The sequence below is a fragment of the Bradysia coprophila genome, unplaced genomic scaffold (genome assembly GCF_014529535.1).
Source record: "Bradysia coprophila strain Holo2 unplaced genomic scaffold, BU_Bcop_v1 contig_151, whole genome shotgun sequence".
In the NCBI taxonomy this organism is placed as follows: domain Eukaryota; kingdom Metazoa; phylum Arthropoda; class Insecta; order Diptera; family Sciaridae; genus Bradysia; species Bradysia coprophila.
This window is the reverse complement of record NW_023503423.1, coordinates 4,171,472-4,190,011: the sequence shown is the minus strand read 5'-3', so window position 1 is coordinate 4,190,011 and position 18,540 is coordinate 4,171,472. Positions and strand designations below refer to the sequence as shown.

General features: G+C 37.3%; 1 protein-coding gene across 1 annotated transcript; it reads left to right on the top strand.

The window, feature by feature from the left end:
• Positions 1 to 8,486: 8,486 nt before the first annotated feature.
• Positions 8,487 to 14,696, top strand: LOC119074517 (serine protease snake-like). The gene is made up of 6 exons (XM_037180680.1): positions 8,487 to 8,695; positions 8,774 to 8,953; positions 13,501 to 13,670; positions 13,728 to 13,831; positions 13,999 to 14,426; positions 14,494 to 14,696. Exons 1-6 carry the CDS (start codon positions 8,593 to 8,595, stop codon positions 14,673 to 14,675), a joined length of 1,167 nt encoding a protein of 388 aa, XP_037036575.1. The 5' UTR covers positions 8,487 to 8,592; the 3' UTR covers positions 14,676 to 14,696.
• Positions 14,697 to 18,540: the final 3,844 nt, after the last annotated feature.

Below are 18,540 nucleotides of genomic sequence, written 5' to 3'. Positions count from 1 at the left end.
CGGCGATGTTACAACTCCAATGCGAGCCAAATGTTTATATAACATTCTCAGGGACTAAACTAAGGAACATCGCAGGTGGGAATTTTCCCACCTGTGCCCCTCTAATTCCCACCTGCGATTCCAGATCTGCCCACAAGAAAAATTACAATTATCTGACTTGAAATAGTCAAATGAATGTAATTTTAATACAAATTTTGCCTGCGGCGCATTGAACCTAGTTGGAAAATGACAATGGCATTGCCGATATCAGTTTTTTTAAATCTTTTATCATCATTTAGATGGAAATACAGATACAGAATCAAAGTATTTCACATTTTTAGCTTTCACTTTCCTAAAAACTAAAAAAAATGGAAAGAAAATAGGGTTGGCATGTAAAAAGTGACTTTCAGTGGAGTGGCGTATGAAACTCCAAAGTGGAGTTATTAACAAAAATGTGAATTTTGTTTCTCATTTATTTCTCTTTGGTGTGTTAACGTAAAAATCGGTAGAAATTCTCAAAAAATGTCTGTATGGAGGGTAAACATCCGAGATTTTTTCAGATTTTTTGGACCCTTATTTAACGATGAAAAAATTCAATGATTTTTTCCATATGCTAAACAAAAGTGCTACTACCGTTTTTGGTCACTTGATTTGTCTTCATGGAATGTGCCTACATTATGTAATTTACTCAGATGTTTTTTAAATGGCGGAACATATCCTCATTTAACGAAGAATATTTGAAAAAATATTTTTACCTCTAAGTAGGGGTCCAAAAATTTTGCAAAAATCACAGATGTTACAGACGTTACTTGAGAATTTTTTCAGAATTTTCAGTTACATCCATCGAGAGATATAAATTATAGACAAAACTCACCCTCATACCCAAAAACTCACCACTATTGTGATTTTTAGGGCTGATATTCTACCAAAAACACCTTTTAGTCCAGTAAACCGATAATATCTGCAATTTTCTGGAATTTGATTTTTAGGTCATATTGTGGACGCATTTTCTACATGTAAAAGTACATCCCTAACATGACCGAAAAATTAAATTCCAGAAAATTGCAGATTATTATCAGGTATGATCGGCAACTTGACTAGACTTTACATTTTGACATTTTGAATTATTTTTTGGATAAAAGACCCTAGACTTACGGTCAGGGGAATAATTCCCTTTAAATCGTAATAGTACATTTCGTACATAGGACCTAGGTCTTTTTTAGCGTGTGAGAAGTTTCCACACCCGCCCTGAACAAAAATAAAGTTTTACCGAAAATGCACCCAAAAATTGATCGCTGTTCTGAATAGAACTTCCCCAGCCCATACATTTTTTTCCTTAGTTGTATGGGTGTGGGGAAGCATCTGGTCCAGCTTAACGGACCATCGTTTTGAACTCCCCTAGGGTCCCTCTATTTAGAACAGCAATCAATTTTTGGGTGCATTTTCGGTAAAACTTTATTTTTGTTCAGGGCGGGTGTGTTTCCAGACAGAGCCGAAGGCGAAAACGAAGTCGCACGTTTCGGGTCCTAGGTATCAAAAATATATTTACGTCAACGTCCTGAACGCATGATATTATTTTTGGATAAAAATTTTTGTTTTGGCGCCCAAGATTTTGTGTTTAGGCGCCCCTTCGAAAAGTTTCCCACCTGCACAGAAATCCTTATTTTAGTCCCTGAATTCATTACATTAGGGTGGTAAAAATCCAACGTAGCCTCTTGCATCTTACATGTAAAATTAGTCAACAGTGCACGATTTTATAAACAAGTTAAGGTGGTATTTTGACAGCGTCAAAACGAAGTTTGTTTGCTAGAGAGAGTATTGATGTTTGGCATTAAGCGACAAAATGTGAAGAATATAAATAATCAACCAAAAAAATTGTTGTCCCTAGTATTTCGCCATTAGTCAATTAGACGGAGATCCTACATGCATATCAGTCACTCATAACGTTACAGTTGATGGCATGCTAAATGATTTCATCACCCGATACGAAAGACATTCGTGCCAGGAATTTTATTTTTGAGCCCGAATGAGGAGTGTATACCTAGACCTAGACTGTCACTGATTGTAGAAAATCTAAATTCATGTCAAAATGAAGGTGGCCTTATGAGGGACTAGAGAAAAAGTATAAAATAAGAAGCGCAAGTGAGATGTTGTTTTATAATATTTTTCACGAAAAGATTGCCGTGCACTGAGGAAAGAAATGCAATTGATAAAATTAAATCAACAAAATCGATCCCAACATAACCGCCAAACTAACAGGAATTTGCTTGATATTTCTCCGGTGCGCGAATGCAACGTCCCGATCGAGTGGAATGGAATTCTTCATTTTCATCCGTTCCCATTTTCAACCCATCAATCTTCCGCTGAAGCACTGCAATCGTCTGTTCATTTGTTTTGTTCGTCCCCTTCAATCGTTTCAGGTCTTGTCGAACGGATTTGAGCTGATTCTCAGCAGCAACCAATTTACCAGTTAGAATTTCATTCGTTTCTTTACATCCCTCCAGTTCGGACTTTGTCAGCGTCCATTGCTGATTGAGACTCTCGAATTTCTCCAGCAGAATTTTATATCGCCCCAAGTAATCGTCTAACAGTGGACGTTTCCATGTAAGAACTGGTGGTTTCTTCATTGCTGAGGCAATGTGAACCGGTGGTTTCTTTGTCGCAGCAGAGATATGAGCAGGGAGTTTCTTTGTTCCAGCCATATTTGAACATTGATTTCTCGGAACGGCTCCGCAATGTCTTGTGTTCGCCAGCGAATCACAATATCGTTCATTTAGGCAAATTGGAGTCGTGACGCAACGTTGAAGTGCATTTGCCGTATTTGACCGTTTCGATATCGATAATGGTATTCGCGATTGGAAATGCGGATCCATTGTGTGCTGAACAGATTTCAACGATCGTTTGTTTCGGATTTAAGTTTGCAAGGGTGACTAAGGTATCAGTTGATTTGTCTGAATTATAGTGTAAGTGGTAAGTAGGTAATCTGAATTGCCTAAAAATCAATCGTCAGAAACCGATAAGCAAATGATTATCATCAATAGTGAGATAAATAGCAAGACAGAAACGAATGTCGCAACCTGGATGCGACCCAGGTCTGAAAGTAGCCAGTCAGAAAAGGCAAAATGTAATAAAAGTCGCTTGAAGTCAAGACAAGCTCTATCCAAAGTCGCCAGCATGGCAAACTTACAAATTACAAAAGGCTCACTTGCTTTTTCCATGTCGTCTGATATGGCCAGACTGGGCCTGATGCGACCTTAGTTATTTACATTCGTTTTGTGGCTTTTTACAGACAACTATGAAACTGTATTAATACGTAGAAACTAGAAATGCCACAAATGATCCCATTACTATCGTAAACCTACATGCCCTGGAAAGTATATTATAACAATCCACCAAGCTACAACATTAATTTGAACAGAATTTCGTTACATTAAACAAGTCAACTATATATGACATTCAAATCAAGGCCCATATCCCCAACCCCCGGCACGATAATACGACTAAAGACATACATGAATTGCTGTCATGTTGCTTTGTCGACGGCATAACATGTCATATTCGCTTACAAGATAATGATAAACACGATGTTGACACTGAAAATGAAAAAGCTGAGAAAAGCCACACAAGCGACATGGTGTGGTTGAACCAACGTTGAACTCATGTGGGGGTATAACTGCAATTGTAGATTTTCCATTGTAATGCTGGGGTCGGTGTGTTGGTATAAGGTGGAATTGTTATTTATAACTGTGTCACACATTTTGTGGCGTATAAGTAAGCTTTTTCAGACGATGTGGCTCGTTGATTAGACTCATTACATATTAAAATAGCGAAAATGTTATGAATGGAAGCGGCTGGAGTATTGAAAATTGTTGTTTGTTCAACAAGAAACTATTATTAATTGGCTCTTTTGTTGCCAATGATGGATAGCTTCCACATTTTGCTTAATTTAACAATGAGATTCAACATTATGGTTAAAATTTTCCTTTTCTGCTTCGGATGGTCATTTGATCGGCTGTTAAACTTCAGTGTATATCCTCGTGTTCTCACTCAATCGCACGCGGAAAGAGAGAGCACGTTCACATCTCTATATGGACGGGAACAGCGACACAACCAGCTGAAGTAAAAACATGAAAGTGTTACCTTAATGGTGAATTTCTGTATTGAAAATTCAAAGTTTAATTAGTTATCAATTTGCCCTGGATGTCTTGCTATACACAGCCTATCTATGGTTGTGGGTTTTTCTTTAATTTATGACGTAACAGAACTAGCAAATCAAAATTGTTATAAACAAACCCAAATTTCCAACACGCAACCACAGGCTGGACCAATTATAATGTGCTGAGTCGAATTATAGCACTTAAATTATGGATTTTCAGTGTACCACAACGAGTAACAGGAACTTCCAGTCAGGATAAGTTTCTTATCCGAACCAAAGTCTAGTGTTTTACGCGGGGCATACATTTACTACCGTCACAGAATTTGAATTTTAAGTGAACGAATGAATGAAAAGTGAACAGAAAACATATTCAACACTTTCCTTATGAGAATCAAGGCTGTATACTTTGGGGAGGTCACGCAGATACAGATATACGCGGGTTACACACCACAGTTGATGATAAAATGGCGGATTTCATTCAAAAATTCACCTACTCTGATGATTCTCGTCGTCTTGATGATGTGGTGAATTATTTTACATGTAAAATCATCAGAAGTGGTGTGTTCCCGCGTATCTAATAAAATGGCGGTCTGCGTGACCTCCTCAAAGTATACAGCCTTGATTTTTCTAGCTATTATGTCGCATTGGTAGCGTCCTAAAGTCACACAGATTCAGATACGCGGGTGACCCACCACACTTAATGATAACATGGCGGATTTCATACAAAAATTCACCTACTGTGATGATTGTCATCGCCGTGATGATGTGGTGAATTTTTTTGTATGCAAAATCATGAGACGTGGTGTATTCCCGCGTATCTAATAAAATGGCGGTTTGCGTGACCTCCCCAAAGTTTACGGCCTTGATGAGAATGGGGCGATGTAACGCTGCGTTAGATAGACCTTTTGGCACATTCCACTTTGAATGTGAATAAAAAATTAAAATTTTCTGATAAATGATGGAATTTGTTTATGTACTGTTCGTTTGACAAGAGGATCGCCACGGTTCAGCAGGGGGTTTTGAACATTTGTTTTTTACACGTTGGCACACGTGCTCTTGTCAGATTCAAGATTCTTTTTACGAAGGTTACGCTGATTATACTTTGTGAAAAAGGCCAACACCTTGCAAATATGTCACATCTTGGACAGAATTTGACACTGCAATATCTGCAACATGAAAAAACTAAATGTTCGAAACCCCCTGAAACCCCGTGCTTCCACCTACGTAATATACACAAACTAGGTGAGCCAATCTTAATTTATTCGACGAGCAAATCATATTCAAATTAAATCGTCTATACTCTTCCACCAACGAACGCTTTTAAAAAAAAATTGCAAAATTCAGACTATGCAAATTGTCCAAATATATACGGTTGCTGCTTAGAGTTCGTATAAGTAAGGTATTTAACAGAAACGACACGATGACGATGTCACACGTGTATTGATACTGAATCAGGAGGTGAAATTCATTATTCTATATAATGGTTTTAACCCGTTTTACCACTACCACGCGCGTGCGAGTGAAGTAGCAACTTCAACCGTATAAACAAATATGAACAGTTTTGAATGTGTTGGTGGATCAGCCGAAAAACAGCTGAAGAAAATTCCACTGCATCTGATAGTGGAAGATAGAAAAATGACATCTTCTCCGACCAGTTAAATCTTATGTTTACTCAATCATATAATGACGCATGTGGTTTCTTTTGTTGTGAAGTACGGCAGTCAATTCACGCCGTATAGTGAAGCGCCCGTGTCCATGAAAGGTGCACGGGATGTCTTGGGTGATTTGGATAGCTCTTGGTACCTTGAAAAAGAAAAGTTCGGGTGCCAAGCTGAAATCCTGTCAGTTTTCGGGAAAAGGAGGTGGGACGTCTGTAGAGAAATAATGATAACAATTTTTAACTAAATTTGTCGCAGAAATGTTGAAGAGTGACGATGGCATTATATTTTTAATGATTTGTTTAGTGTAGCAGGGTGTTCAGCGTATTTAAGAGAGACGTTTTCACGAGGAAATTTTTTAGAAAACTTGCAGGTCCTATCCTTCCTATCAGTCCGGCTACTATTTTGATATATATTGACATTAAGAAGTAAGCAAAATTCCAAGTTAATATTCACTCACTCGTCAAATTATCGAAAATCTAACAATTAGAAATATGCCTACAAGCATTTGGACAATACAGGGTGGATCACAATGTTTGTGAGCATGTTAATAGGAAAATTGTGATTGCACGTCCTGAGAACTTAGTCCGAGGCGAGGCTTAATCTATTACAAAAAGAGGTTAGTAGTATCATTCTTGAATCTTTAAGCATCTAAGGCAACTTATAGGGTAATCTGAAAAATATCAGAACAAAAGAATTTTTCGGTTCACTTTTTCATCGACTCCTTCACTTGAAATTCAAATTTTAGGCACACTTACGGCGAGAATTAAATTTATTTGAAATAATCTTAATCATAAAATAGACGATAAAATCTCTGCTTTGTAATGATGCAGAAATACAATGACTTAACTGGTCAAACGTATTTCACAAAATAAAAAATCGGTTTAATTTGTCCAAAATAAAAGTAGATGCAAAACGTATTCTAAAATGGAAATTTTTCGTCAAAATGTTTCAGCAAAATAAACCATTCGTAATGGTAGAAGAAAGTGACGGAATGAGTTTATTATCCCAATTGATACTATACTTAACAAAAGTGTCCGTTTTTCGAATAAGCGAGGCGCGCAAAACACGTTGTCTCAGCGAAAAATATGAATTTGAAATGGTTGACTTTTCACCTTATTGTAGGTTCTGTGAGAACAGATTATGAAGCATCTGAGTACGTCAGCTACAGCGTCAGCATTTTTTTGAAGACTCTTCCATCGACATTTCAGGAATTGTAGATTTTGACGTCACCATTGGGTCTTGTTTGGAAATTTTGATTTTATCAAGTGTGACGTATGCAGCTCGAGCCGAAATCACACAAGGCAAAATTGAAAGTTCCAAACAATTACGTTAGCTATTTTTCTCACAAGTCTCCCGGGATATGTGGTTTAACGCTAATGTAAATAAAGTTCTGACTCATTTCCCGGTGGCTGAGTAAGTAAAACTTCATATTGAAAAAATCTACTGAACCGTTCACATTTTGCTGTAGAGGTGAGCGGGCCGAGGTTTTTTCAAAGCCCGACCCGACCCGAATCAATTTTTAAAACCCAAGAACCCGAAACCCGACAGATACTGAAACCCGGCCCGAACCCGACCCGAATTAAATTTTTGAGACCCGATAACCCGAAACTTGCAGGTACTGAGACCCGAAAGATACTGAAACGTGCTAAAATCGAAAATTATTTAGAAAACGCAAAAAAATATTTCAAATATTTCAAATTGAAACAGTTTCTTGAATTTCTTCCAAGAAAAACGAAATTGCTTAAGTTAGATCCACATATAAGTGTCCGACGCTGTGACTTTACATAGAAAACTTTAATTCGGGTCGGTTTTGAATTTTCAATTTAAAACCCGACCCGACCCGAATTGAATTTTGGAAACCCGAACAACCCGAAGCCCGTTAAAATTGAATCGGGTTCGGGTTCGGGCCGGGTTTTTGGCCGACTTCGGATAGCCCGCTCACCTTTATTTTGCTGCTAGCCGACTCCGTTAGTGTTTTAACCTGTTCTTTCAGAATCTGGATTCTGATGTAAGGGCGGTCGAAATTCAAAATGGAAAGTGCGAAATTCTTACATTTTCATTCATTCAACGAAGCGTTGAAATGTCGGCTCATTTCTCATCGACTTGTTCACTTGAAATTCAAATTTTAAGCAGTTTTTACGGCGTGAATTGCTTTGTCGAACGAGACGAAAGTGAGTGAAGTAATCGCAAAACAATCTCAACTTTGGGACATAATGACGGAAATTAGAAATCGAGTTGGATAAATAGGGTAATCGTTGATTATGTCCTTGTTTGTAAATTTTAACAAATCGAGAAGATTGTACTCGGCATCGAAAGAAAGAGTTACAATTCTCCACGTGAAGCCGCAGATGTCATCAGATAATGAATGATTTTCGTGGGATGCGAGTTAATCACACAAGGCAAAATTTAAACTTCCAAACAATTATGGAAGTCATCAAGCCGCTGGGACATGAGTTTTAACGTTGATGTATTTTATTCGCGAGGGATGAGTTTTTTGTGTCGTGAAGAGTATAGGTAATTGAATTTAGTTCATTCAAAAATTCATTAAAATCTGATTGAGGAGATGTACACTCAGGGAAAATTACAAAATTCTTTAAAGTCGGTAAAAGTAAGCACACTAATCCTAACTGCAGCACTGCAACGAATGTCGTCCGTTTCGATTACTTAAAGTTAGTGTAATGTGTATTTAAGACTTAGTGCGAAGTAGAGTGAATAGAGTTGCTTATAAGCATAGCACCAGTCAAAAGTAAGAAGTGCCAATCGTGTATAGGTCATTAAGGGAAATTTCCTTTTAAAATGTTTAATAAAAAATCGTTTCCGTTGTTGAGTGTTCAACTTATTACCATTATATTTGGCTTGGCGTTAGCTACAACGGGTCAAGGTCTCGATGGAAATGAAGGTATATTGACAGTCCGGTCCCTACACAATTTTCGATTGAATAAAAATTAATCCGGTCGGTGTCGTTTCAAAAACTTAGGAGACAATTGTTTCATTGAGCACACGCAACAAGAGGGCATTTGCACAAAAATATCCGAATGTGAAAAGCCGTGTGCCGCTGAAGAGGTGATATTTGAGAGGTGCCAGAAAACAGGGAGACCAACGGTGCCCATTGTCTGCTGTCCGAAAGTTAGACCCACTAAGTCAATCAGTGCAGCAAGTAATTTTATTTCACAATTTACTATGCTTCAGACATAAGGTCTCATAGAGGTGCATAGTGGCAAGTAGTGGCAGTTTACACAACGATAATGTGTAAAACTGCAAATGCTTCTTTTGCTTCACCGCTGTTGCGTGTGTTGCGTCTGTATATATTTCGATTGCTAAAACTTCACAATCATCCTCAGTAGAACATCTGAGACTAAAATTTTGCAACAAATACATCCGAGTCAAGAGCAAAGTTAACAAAATCACGTACAGGAAAGCTTTATATCACATCCCCATAGGGTAGAATGAGATAAACACATCAACTCCACTACAAATCTCTCTTCAACAAGCAATGCTAACGATACCAATAAACGAACAATTGATAATCGAAATGTATAAAGACAAAGTAATAACCGCAATCACTGAATACACTAATGAGAGTAATGAACGAAATTAAGAAATGAACGAAAACTTTAAATTAAATTGAACACTGGAGAGTGTATCGGACTGGGATTAGCATTGGGTATTTTTCTTGGCATTTCTTCACTACTAGACTTTCCCATGCATCCAACTTATACGAATCGTTAACTGGTTTTATTAACTTCAAGCAGCTTGTGTCCTTCGGGTCGAAACTTAAATGTAACTTTTCTAAAGCATAAAAAGCAACTGCTGACTTCTCCGGATGGTTATTTCTAACATGGCATCTATTTTTTTGTCAGCAAATTTATTCTTTTAGTAGCAAAATTATTTATTTCATCAGCAAATTTATTCTTTTTTTCTGCAAATTTATTTTTTTTAGCAGCAAATTTAATCTTTTTTATCAGCAAATTTAGTGTTTTGTATCAGCAAAATTAGTCTTATTTTCAGCAAACTTATTAGTACTCGAACAGCATCTTTATTGCTTTCTGAGCAGCAATATTACTGACTTTAAGCAGCAAAAATAATTCTTTTGCAGCAAATCCCTGGCAGCAAATTTATTACTTTGTAGTCAGCAAATTTATTGTTTTGTAATATGCACTTTTAATGCCTTCGAACAGCAAAATTAATACCTCTAAGTTATTGCTTTTTGTCAGCAAATTTATTAGTGTTTCAATTGCAAATTTATTTTTTTATCAGTAGAAAAATTACTATCTTCAATCAGCATATGTCCCGCAGTAGGACATATAAAATTATATCACTAACACCACTAACACGAAAACATCAACTCAACAAGCGACGAAAAGTAGAACTTTCCGTTGCCTTTATTGCGAAAAACGTTGTACACAACTCGGTGATAGATCTTTTAGGCACACGATGTGTATTGTCACGCTCGACCTGCGGTATCGAGTGACAATCTACACACCTAGTGCCTAAAAAAGCATTTATCCCTCGATTTGAATGGGGCTTCGTAATTTTGCTATGCGTAATTTCTAGGATGCACACCTTTCATAATAATTTCACTTTAACTAAGTTTACGGATCGCTCGGCGTGTTAAAACGCAATGAATTACACAGACTAATTATTAGACGATGCGAGAGAAAAAAAATAACTCCTAAGTTACCGACACCATTCCGGCGCCCGGCTCGCATTGCGGCCCTCCGCTTCGCTCCGGGGCAATGGGCCGGATCGCTCGGCGTGTTAAAACGCTTTTTAAGTGCAATGAAAATTGGTATCCATTTCGTAAAAAGAAATGAATTGTCCGTGTAGTGTCAATAACTATTTACGTTGACGTAAAATAGTAATTTCTGCAGCTAGTTGCGAAAAGTGGTAGTTTGTGTCACTAGATGTAATGTTATCAAACGTGCGAAGCGAGCGAAGCACTACCACTTTCACAACGTGTTGGATACAACGTTTTCTGCAACCAGCTGCGAAAAATGAACTTTTGAAAATTGTTACACTGCGATTATATATCTCAATAGCCGAATGGTTAGAGGTGTTGCTCGATAAGCATTGGGTTTTGGTGTCCATTTCACCACTAGTGACGAAAAGAATATATGAAAATCCATTTCACCAAAAATAGATAAAAAATAGCTAAAATAAACAATTAATTTTGCTGATGACGAATGAATACATTTTTTGACAAAAGTATTAACTTTGCTGATAGAAATAAATAAATTTGCTGCTAAAAAATAGCTAAAAAAATATTTAATTTTGCAGATTGCAAAAAAATAAATGTGCTGACAAAATAAGATTAAATTTGCTGCTTCAAAAAAATAAATTTGCAGACGAAGAATTGGTCACAATAGCAATAAATTTGCTGAACTAAAAGAATAAATTTGCTGATAAAAAAAATAATTTCGCTGCAACAAAAGATTTCCCTTTCTAACATGAGCGTAGTGCTCGCGTTAACGAGTTAGCGGCTGGCGCCTTGTTTGGCCAAAATACTTCATATTACAACACTACTTGCAAGTTATCTCATAAATCCCTGCATTTTCGTTGTTAGAAATTTTATCTTTCGTGTGCAATCTTTTCGGCACATTGTGTACGATGAACTTTGTCAGTGGTGGGCAGGCCTCTCACACCTCCTTGTTTCCTTATTTTTCCTTATTTTTATGAAAACCTCCTTATTCCTCCTTATTTTCTTAAAAAATCCTTATTTTCCTTATTTTTCGCAAATTTCACCGACAAATAATTAAAAATTCATAAAAAAATTCGTTGCGCGGCTTTTCCAAATTACTTTTATTATGCAACACAAAGAACTCTAATAGAAAAGTGAAGCGCATTGCCATTCCAATATGATTGATTTGCTGGACTTACCATATATTTTTGTGGTTTCCTTCGATAGTTATCACCACCTAAGAGGTGGCACCTCTCGAGTAGAACTATTTTATTTACCATTAACATCACCTTTAAGAGCGATATCGCGAAAAAATTAGCACGTTGGAAGACAAAGGTTTTTTTTAATGGAATGACTAATGGCTCATTTTATTTGCCTTTCAATTCTAAAAGACACGTATGTTTCAAATTTTTTTAAATTGCTTATTTTCGGACTTATAGAGGTCAAAGTGAATGGTATTCCCGCAAAACGGTGGTTGCAAAACGGTTTTTTCGATATAACTGAAGCAAGAGGCAATGAATTAAGTTGTTATTAGGTTAGAAAGTGGGGCGCATTAATAGACACAAATTTTGGTTATGGTCAGTTAATTCCGATTGATCTTAGGAAGTTATATTCGAAAATAAGGTCGATTTTCAATCGAAATTGGAGGCTTGCAATAAAAGAGCTCTGCGAAACTTACCCATGACAAAAGTGAACAATGAACATAAAACGCCATGACTGTTCTATTGCAAAATTCAGTAGGCACTATAATTTTAAATTACAATAAATGACTCGAGAAAGCTTTCACCAGGATTTCTTAGATAAAAATCCGCTGAAAGTTTTCTGTAAAGATGACTGATTGCTTCCATCAGAAGGTGTCGGAAAAAATAGGGAAAAAGAATATGAATTTTATGCACCCCCGTGAAACAGTTCGAGCCTAAAACCTCTGCTGATCAAATTACTATGTGCAATCTTTAGTCTATAGTCTATAGACTGCCCAACTTTTGAAGGATTACGCACCCTATTCGGTTCGGTAAATATCAATTTTCGTTGCTCGAAGTCGAGTAAACTCGGTCAACTCCAAAATACATGAAAAATCGATTTTGTACTTTTCGAACAGACACTTTCAGTTCATGACCAATCGTTAAATTTGTAAAATTTCGAAAGTTTTAAGTTGAAAAAATTGAACTTTACTCCTTATTTTTCCTTAATTTCAACTAACGATTTCCTTATTTCTCCTTATTTTTGTGCTAAAACCTCCTTAATTCCTTAATAAGGAGTCCGAAATTAGAGTGAGAGGCCTGTGGTGGGTCCACTACTTGTATTACTTTGACTTAAATACCAAAGATGACCTTATATACCATGGGGACTTGACAGAAGATTCACCCGTTTACAGTGCATCAGTCTGCATCTTCCACTGATCAGGGTCACACAATGAGTTAGAGGCCAGCAAATTGGTCGCAGCAGATTCACCCTTTTTCGTAACATCCCGAGACCTCATGCGTAACAACTAAACCGTCAATTTGAAATCTTTAGCACTTCAGACAACGGAATTCTCTTTGTAATAAATTTAGGGAAGAGAAGAGTGAACGTTCCTTGCAAGAGTCTTTGAAAAAACCACTGCCGGTCCTCTGCGTCATGTGACCACTTGTCAGCGCACATGTCACACGAGCACAGCACAGCTCAGAAAACAAAATCATTTCTACACTAAACCTTGTTTTATAAATCCTTCACATACAAACCCTGCAGCTTGTTCATAACATTGGTTCTTCATTATTTGTCTTGTGTCATCGCTTCCTTGTATGCATTACGGCCATAGTGAGACAGCAGCACGATTTCCCATTTTTCGCCCGTTTTTCTCTAAATTCGACTCTTGGATGCCCTGCAATGTATCGCGCGTACGTACACGTAACATATTTTCGAGCGATTCGCGTCATTTATTATTAAGAATTCATTGATTTTTATAAAATATTTTAATTAATTTTTCGGAGCTAAATTTTTCGCGAAAATATCCATTACTTGACACCATATCAAAATTTCGAAAATAGAATGCCTGGAGTACAAAGAGCTGGCGTGTACGCCACATCACATTAGGATGACTCCCTCTGACGATCCGATAGTATCCAAAGTGTCGAATTGTGCCCGTAACACGGTACGGGTACAGCGGTCGGTCATCATTGGTGGTGAAGAAGCCCAAAGACGAGAGTTTCCGCATATGGTAACATTTGAGCAATCCAAAGAAATTTATTGATTTATTCTAGTAAACTAACGTTAGGCTCTGATCGCTTGGCGAGATTATGATGATTTTGGATGTGGTGGAATATTGATTAGTGATCAATTCGTGCTCACTGCGGCGCATTGCCTTAACCATCCTAGATAGTAAGTGAAAATTGTCAAATCGTTTTCTTAAATTGTTTCTCAACGGACAAGGCATGAGATGTGCAAGTCTCCAATTTCTAGAGACCTTTGTAATCGACTTATGAAGTTGGAAATTATTTGAAGTCTCCAGTTAATCTGCTGAATTGTAAAACTTATATGAATTTTAGCGGCCCAATATCTCACGTTCGATTAGGTGAACACGATCAAAGCAATCCAAATGAATCCGATCATATCGACGTAAAGGTCGCTGAGCTTATTCCACATCCTAACTATCGGACACGATACCATTACGATGACATCGCTTTGATAAAACTCAATCATTCGGTTCGTTTTACCGATGCCATTCGACCGGCATGCTTACCTGAAGAACCAATATCTGTCGGTAGCATCAATGTCATAGCTACCGGATGGAGCTCTGGACAGCAGATAGAGCGGAGTAACGTTTTGATGAAAGTGGTCGTTGACGTGTTTGACCACAATACATGTAGTGAACAAAACAAACCGGAATACAGAACTCCTGAAGGAGTTCGTGAAACGACTCAGTTTTGTGCTGGATCCACGACGTACATACATAACACTTGTCTTGGAGATTCAGGTCGGTCGTCAGCTGCCAGTTTCTCATACTATAGTCTGCATCTACCTGTCAAACATATTTCTTCCAGGTGGATCACTTCAAATTAAGCACAAGCACCACTACTGTACATATACAATCATTGGTATAACATCAGCCGGAAAGGCGTGTGCCAACTTTAGAGATGGATCCATTAGTGTATATACTCGAGTATATCCTTATTTAAGTTGGATAGAAAGTATTGTATGGCCAGGACAGAATGCAAACGAATAAATTTATCATTTTCATTCACAATTGTTTTCGTCAGTTTTCATACTCAAACTTCTTAGAAAAACCAACAGAAACCCCAACCTGAACGGATCCATAGAGAGAATTCAACTTCAATCATAGAACACAGTTTTGTTCAGACTCAGTTAGTGAATCTGTGCAATGATTTCGCTTCAGTTAAGTTGAAATTCTTAAAACGCTAATGGTTCAGCAGATGATATATACTTTAGTGATGAAATGTAGTCACTTTTCGTCACTTGTGATGAACAGTGAAGCCACCAGTAAACCAGCGGAAAAGACCATGCATATGTAACCAGAATGAGGCATTAGTCCAGGTACTTGTGTAATTCCGTGCGCCTTAAATTCTTTAAGATTTTTCTCTGTGAAAAGTTGTGGAACAAAAAAAATTTTGCAGCTGGAATAGCCATTCATATGAAAACCTTCAAAGTCGAATATCTTCTAAAATTCAATGTCTTTTTGAAAAATTTCTTCTGTTCTGGAAAGTATGGCTCATTACCGATATTTAAACATTTGGACTTTGAACAAGTTTGATGTCACCAGAGGTCAGTTCCTAAAAATAAGTGACGTCTTCATGGTCCACTGTCTGTCCTGTCCCAGAACTATAGAATTGCAGGGAATTTTGACGATTTTTCTGGTTCCCTCCTGGTTTTCCCTTATACTGATACCTTAACCACCGAGAGAAATCAGAAAGGAACCAGAAAAATGGTCAGAATTCGCAGCAGTTCTATAGTTCTAGGATTGGGAAGACGGTGGACCACATTTTTTTTTTTTAACTGACCTCTGGTGACCTCAAACTTGTTAAAAGTCCATATCAGAAGTACTTGAATGTAGTTTTCGAATGACACCACTTTTATGAAAAATAAATTGAAAATGGCCAGGGAAAATGGCTTCAAAGTTGATGAATTTTCCGGGACACTTTTTGAGGTAATCCTTATAACGACTTCATTCCGACTCCTCAAAAAAGTTCTTCCGTGAAATATCGGTAATGAGCCATACTTTCCAGAACAGAAGAAATTTTTCAAAAAGACATTGTATTTTAGGATATATTCGACTTTGAAAGTTTTCATATGAATGGCTTTTCCGGCCGGAAAAACGATGTTCCATTTTCCGGAAAAAAATTGTTCCACAACTTTTCTTGGCAAACAACATGGAACAAAGAAAAATCTTAAATAACTTGAGGCGCACGGAGCCCTTTTTTACGACATAAGGACCTGGAGTTACAGAAACATTCATCCTAACACTTTCGATGGTACAGTTATCGCATTGAACGATCGCGTTGCGTTTAACGACCAAATTCTTCAAAACGAAATTCTTCAAATTGTTTGCGTTCCATGGTTTGATCCAGACAGCAATCAGCAACTGTGTCAATATTTCCCTTGATTTCACAAAGCATACTGACATTCGACATTATGCGGCACTCATATGGGACATCAAACGAGGAATCGGCAAAATACGCGGGAAATGCATCCCGAAAAATCTTTTCCACTCGGTATTTGCGCAGGGGATAGGAACGCCGCAAATCGCATAGAAGGAAATTTTAATGTGAACTCCTCGACACCGCAGACATCCTTAATGCAGATGACAACAATAATTTTCGACATCATTACCATAAAAGACCAAATTGCTCTACACAATTTGTATCCATTCAACATTAACGCATTTAACGCAATGTTGGTTAGCGTACATTTCGAAGTAAATTTCGATTAGAAACAAAGAAACAAAGTAGCGTGATCGAGTCATACTTCTTATTAGTGGGCGTTCTTAGCGATTGCATAGTGCATTTTGTGACAAAGGTCTGAAAATTTGACCATCGGTAAATATGGACTTCGAGAGTCTAATGCGATGTGGAGCCCAAAATTTTAACCCTCCCCTTCTCCTCAATGAGATAACTCGTGAAATTTAATTTTTACAAAGAAACGATGTTCAGAAGATTTGTTCGTCATTAAATTTTCTACGGAAATAAGGTATCCCACTATTTTCTATCTTTAACGGTGGCGGATATGGAACCGATTTTCCGCTTTCCCACCATATAATGCTAGAAATGAAAAAATAATCATTTTCAAGATTTTCACAAAAGCTAAATTTTTATTTTGTTAAGAAACTTGCTGTTATGATACAGAAAGTTGTTTCTGTTGTATATGATGTCCCCAGTTCCTCATCCAGAGGGTCCACCAGTCAGAACTCTGGAATTTTGTGACTTTTCAATGTAATTTTTGATTGTGTTCTGGATTTGGAACTTTCAAAAGTTCTTCAGCACAAAGTACCCAAAATGTCATGATTCGTCAATAATCCCTGACATCCTAGCTTATTATCCTGATAGGAAATAGCTAAGAACAGTGTTGGAAGTGTCACATGTTTTTGGTTTTTCAGGGATTTCTTGAAAGAACTACATTTGTCAAGTTAAATAAGGAAGAATTACAAACCCGTATAGCCCTGGCCTCTTTCTTCCGCTCTCAATTCTAGAACTGAAAGTTTTAAAGGACGTACCTGAATTTTTTTGGGTTTCCTTTGGTACTTTTAGGATTATTGTCCTGGTAGAGTACTAGTTCCTAAAATTCAAACACTCCACATGGTCCAGCATCGTCCCAGTTCTAGAACTCTGGGATTTTAATGGATAACTCAGTTCTTTTGGATTCTCTTCTGGCTTAATGGGATGACGAAGGTAGAAGTTGGTTGGTTCCTAAAATTCCATCATTCTACATGGTTCAGTATCCTCCCGGATCATGAACTTCAGCATTTGCCGGGATCTCAAAAGCCTTTGAAGTTGTTCTTTTCATTTTAGGAAGCTTTAGGGTAATAGAAAGTTCCCACTTCCATGACACATGAAGGGGAGGGCCACATCACATTAGACTCTCGAAGTCCATATTTACCAATGGTCAAATTTTCAGACCTTTGCATAAAATGCACTATGCAATCGCTAAGAACTCCCACTATATATACTTAGTAGCCTTAATCAAAATTGTAAATTTTCTAGCATTATTAACAGTAGATTACATACTTGTGCGGAAAATCGTTGTTTTGAAGAGTGTGGAGTCAAAACAACAATTTCCGCACAATAATGTAGTTTATTTTACCTCTTAAGTGGTAAATGAATTTTTCTTTTGCGCTCCCCCGCGAAAAGTGAATTTTCGCAGCACATAGGAGGTAAAATCTATTTCATTTACGGATCTTCCGGTTGTTTTGCTTGGTGCTGAAACAACAAGAAGATCCGTAATTGAATTTTCGCTGATCAGCAATACAAATATCGTTCCAAAAATCTATTTCGACGGACCAACTTCTTCCATCATATGTTCCCCAGACTCCAACAGTATTCAACTTTGTAGAGCTTGACATTGTTTGGGCACAAAAAATGAAAGAATAAAAGCAACAAAAAACTACTTCCCCCACTACTTTTGCTCATAACTAAAATAGCCTACATGTAATGTTCACTTTCCGCATAGGGGAAACATGTATGTAATAATCAATTTCCGGGGAGCACAGCACCAAATAAAGTCGAAACAAAATCTCTACCGGTTTAACCACTTTTGTTTTCTGTACGAAAGGTTTTTAACCCCAACGTGGTGAGAATTTTGTTCTGATTCATGCATATTCGATGAGATATTACCGTAATTTATACGAACTGAATTTCGAAATGTAATGTAGACGCACATCGGTATAACTTTTGTAACATGTAAATTATTCGCATCGTTGTTAATCAATGATGGTATTTATACCACATGTTTAAAGTGCGAAAAATGAAATTATAGTCCGGGAACGTAAAGAAGTAAAAACTCTTTGTTCCGTAAAAGCATGAAGAGTTGCGACTTAACCACCCACCTATCATTTGCAAATGGTTACCTTGAGAAGATGC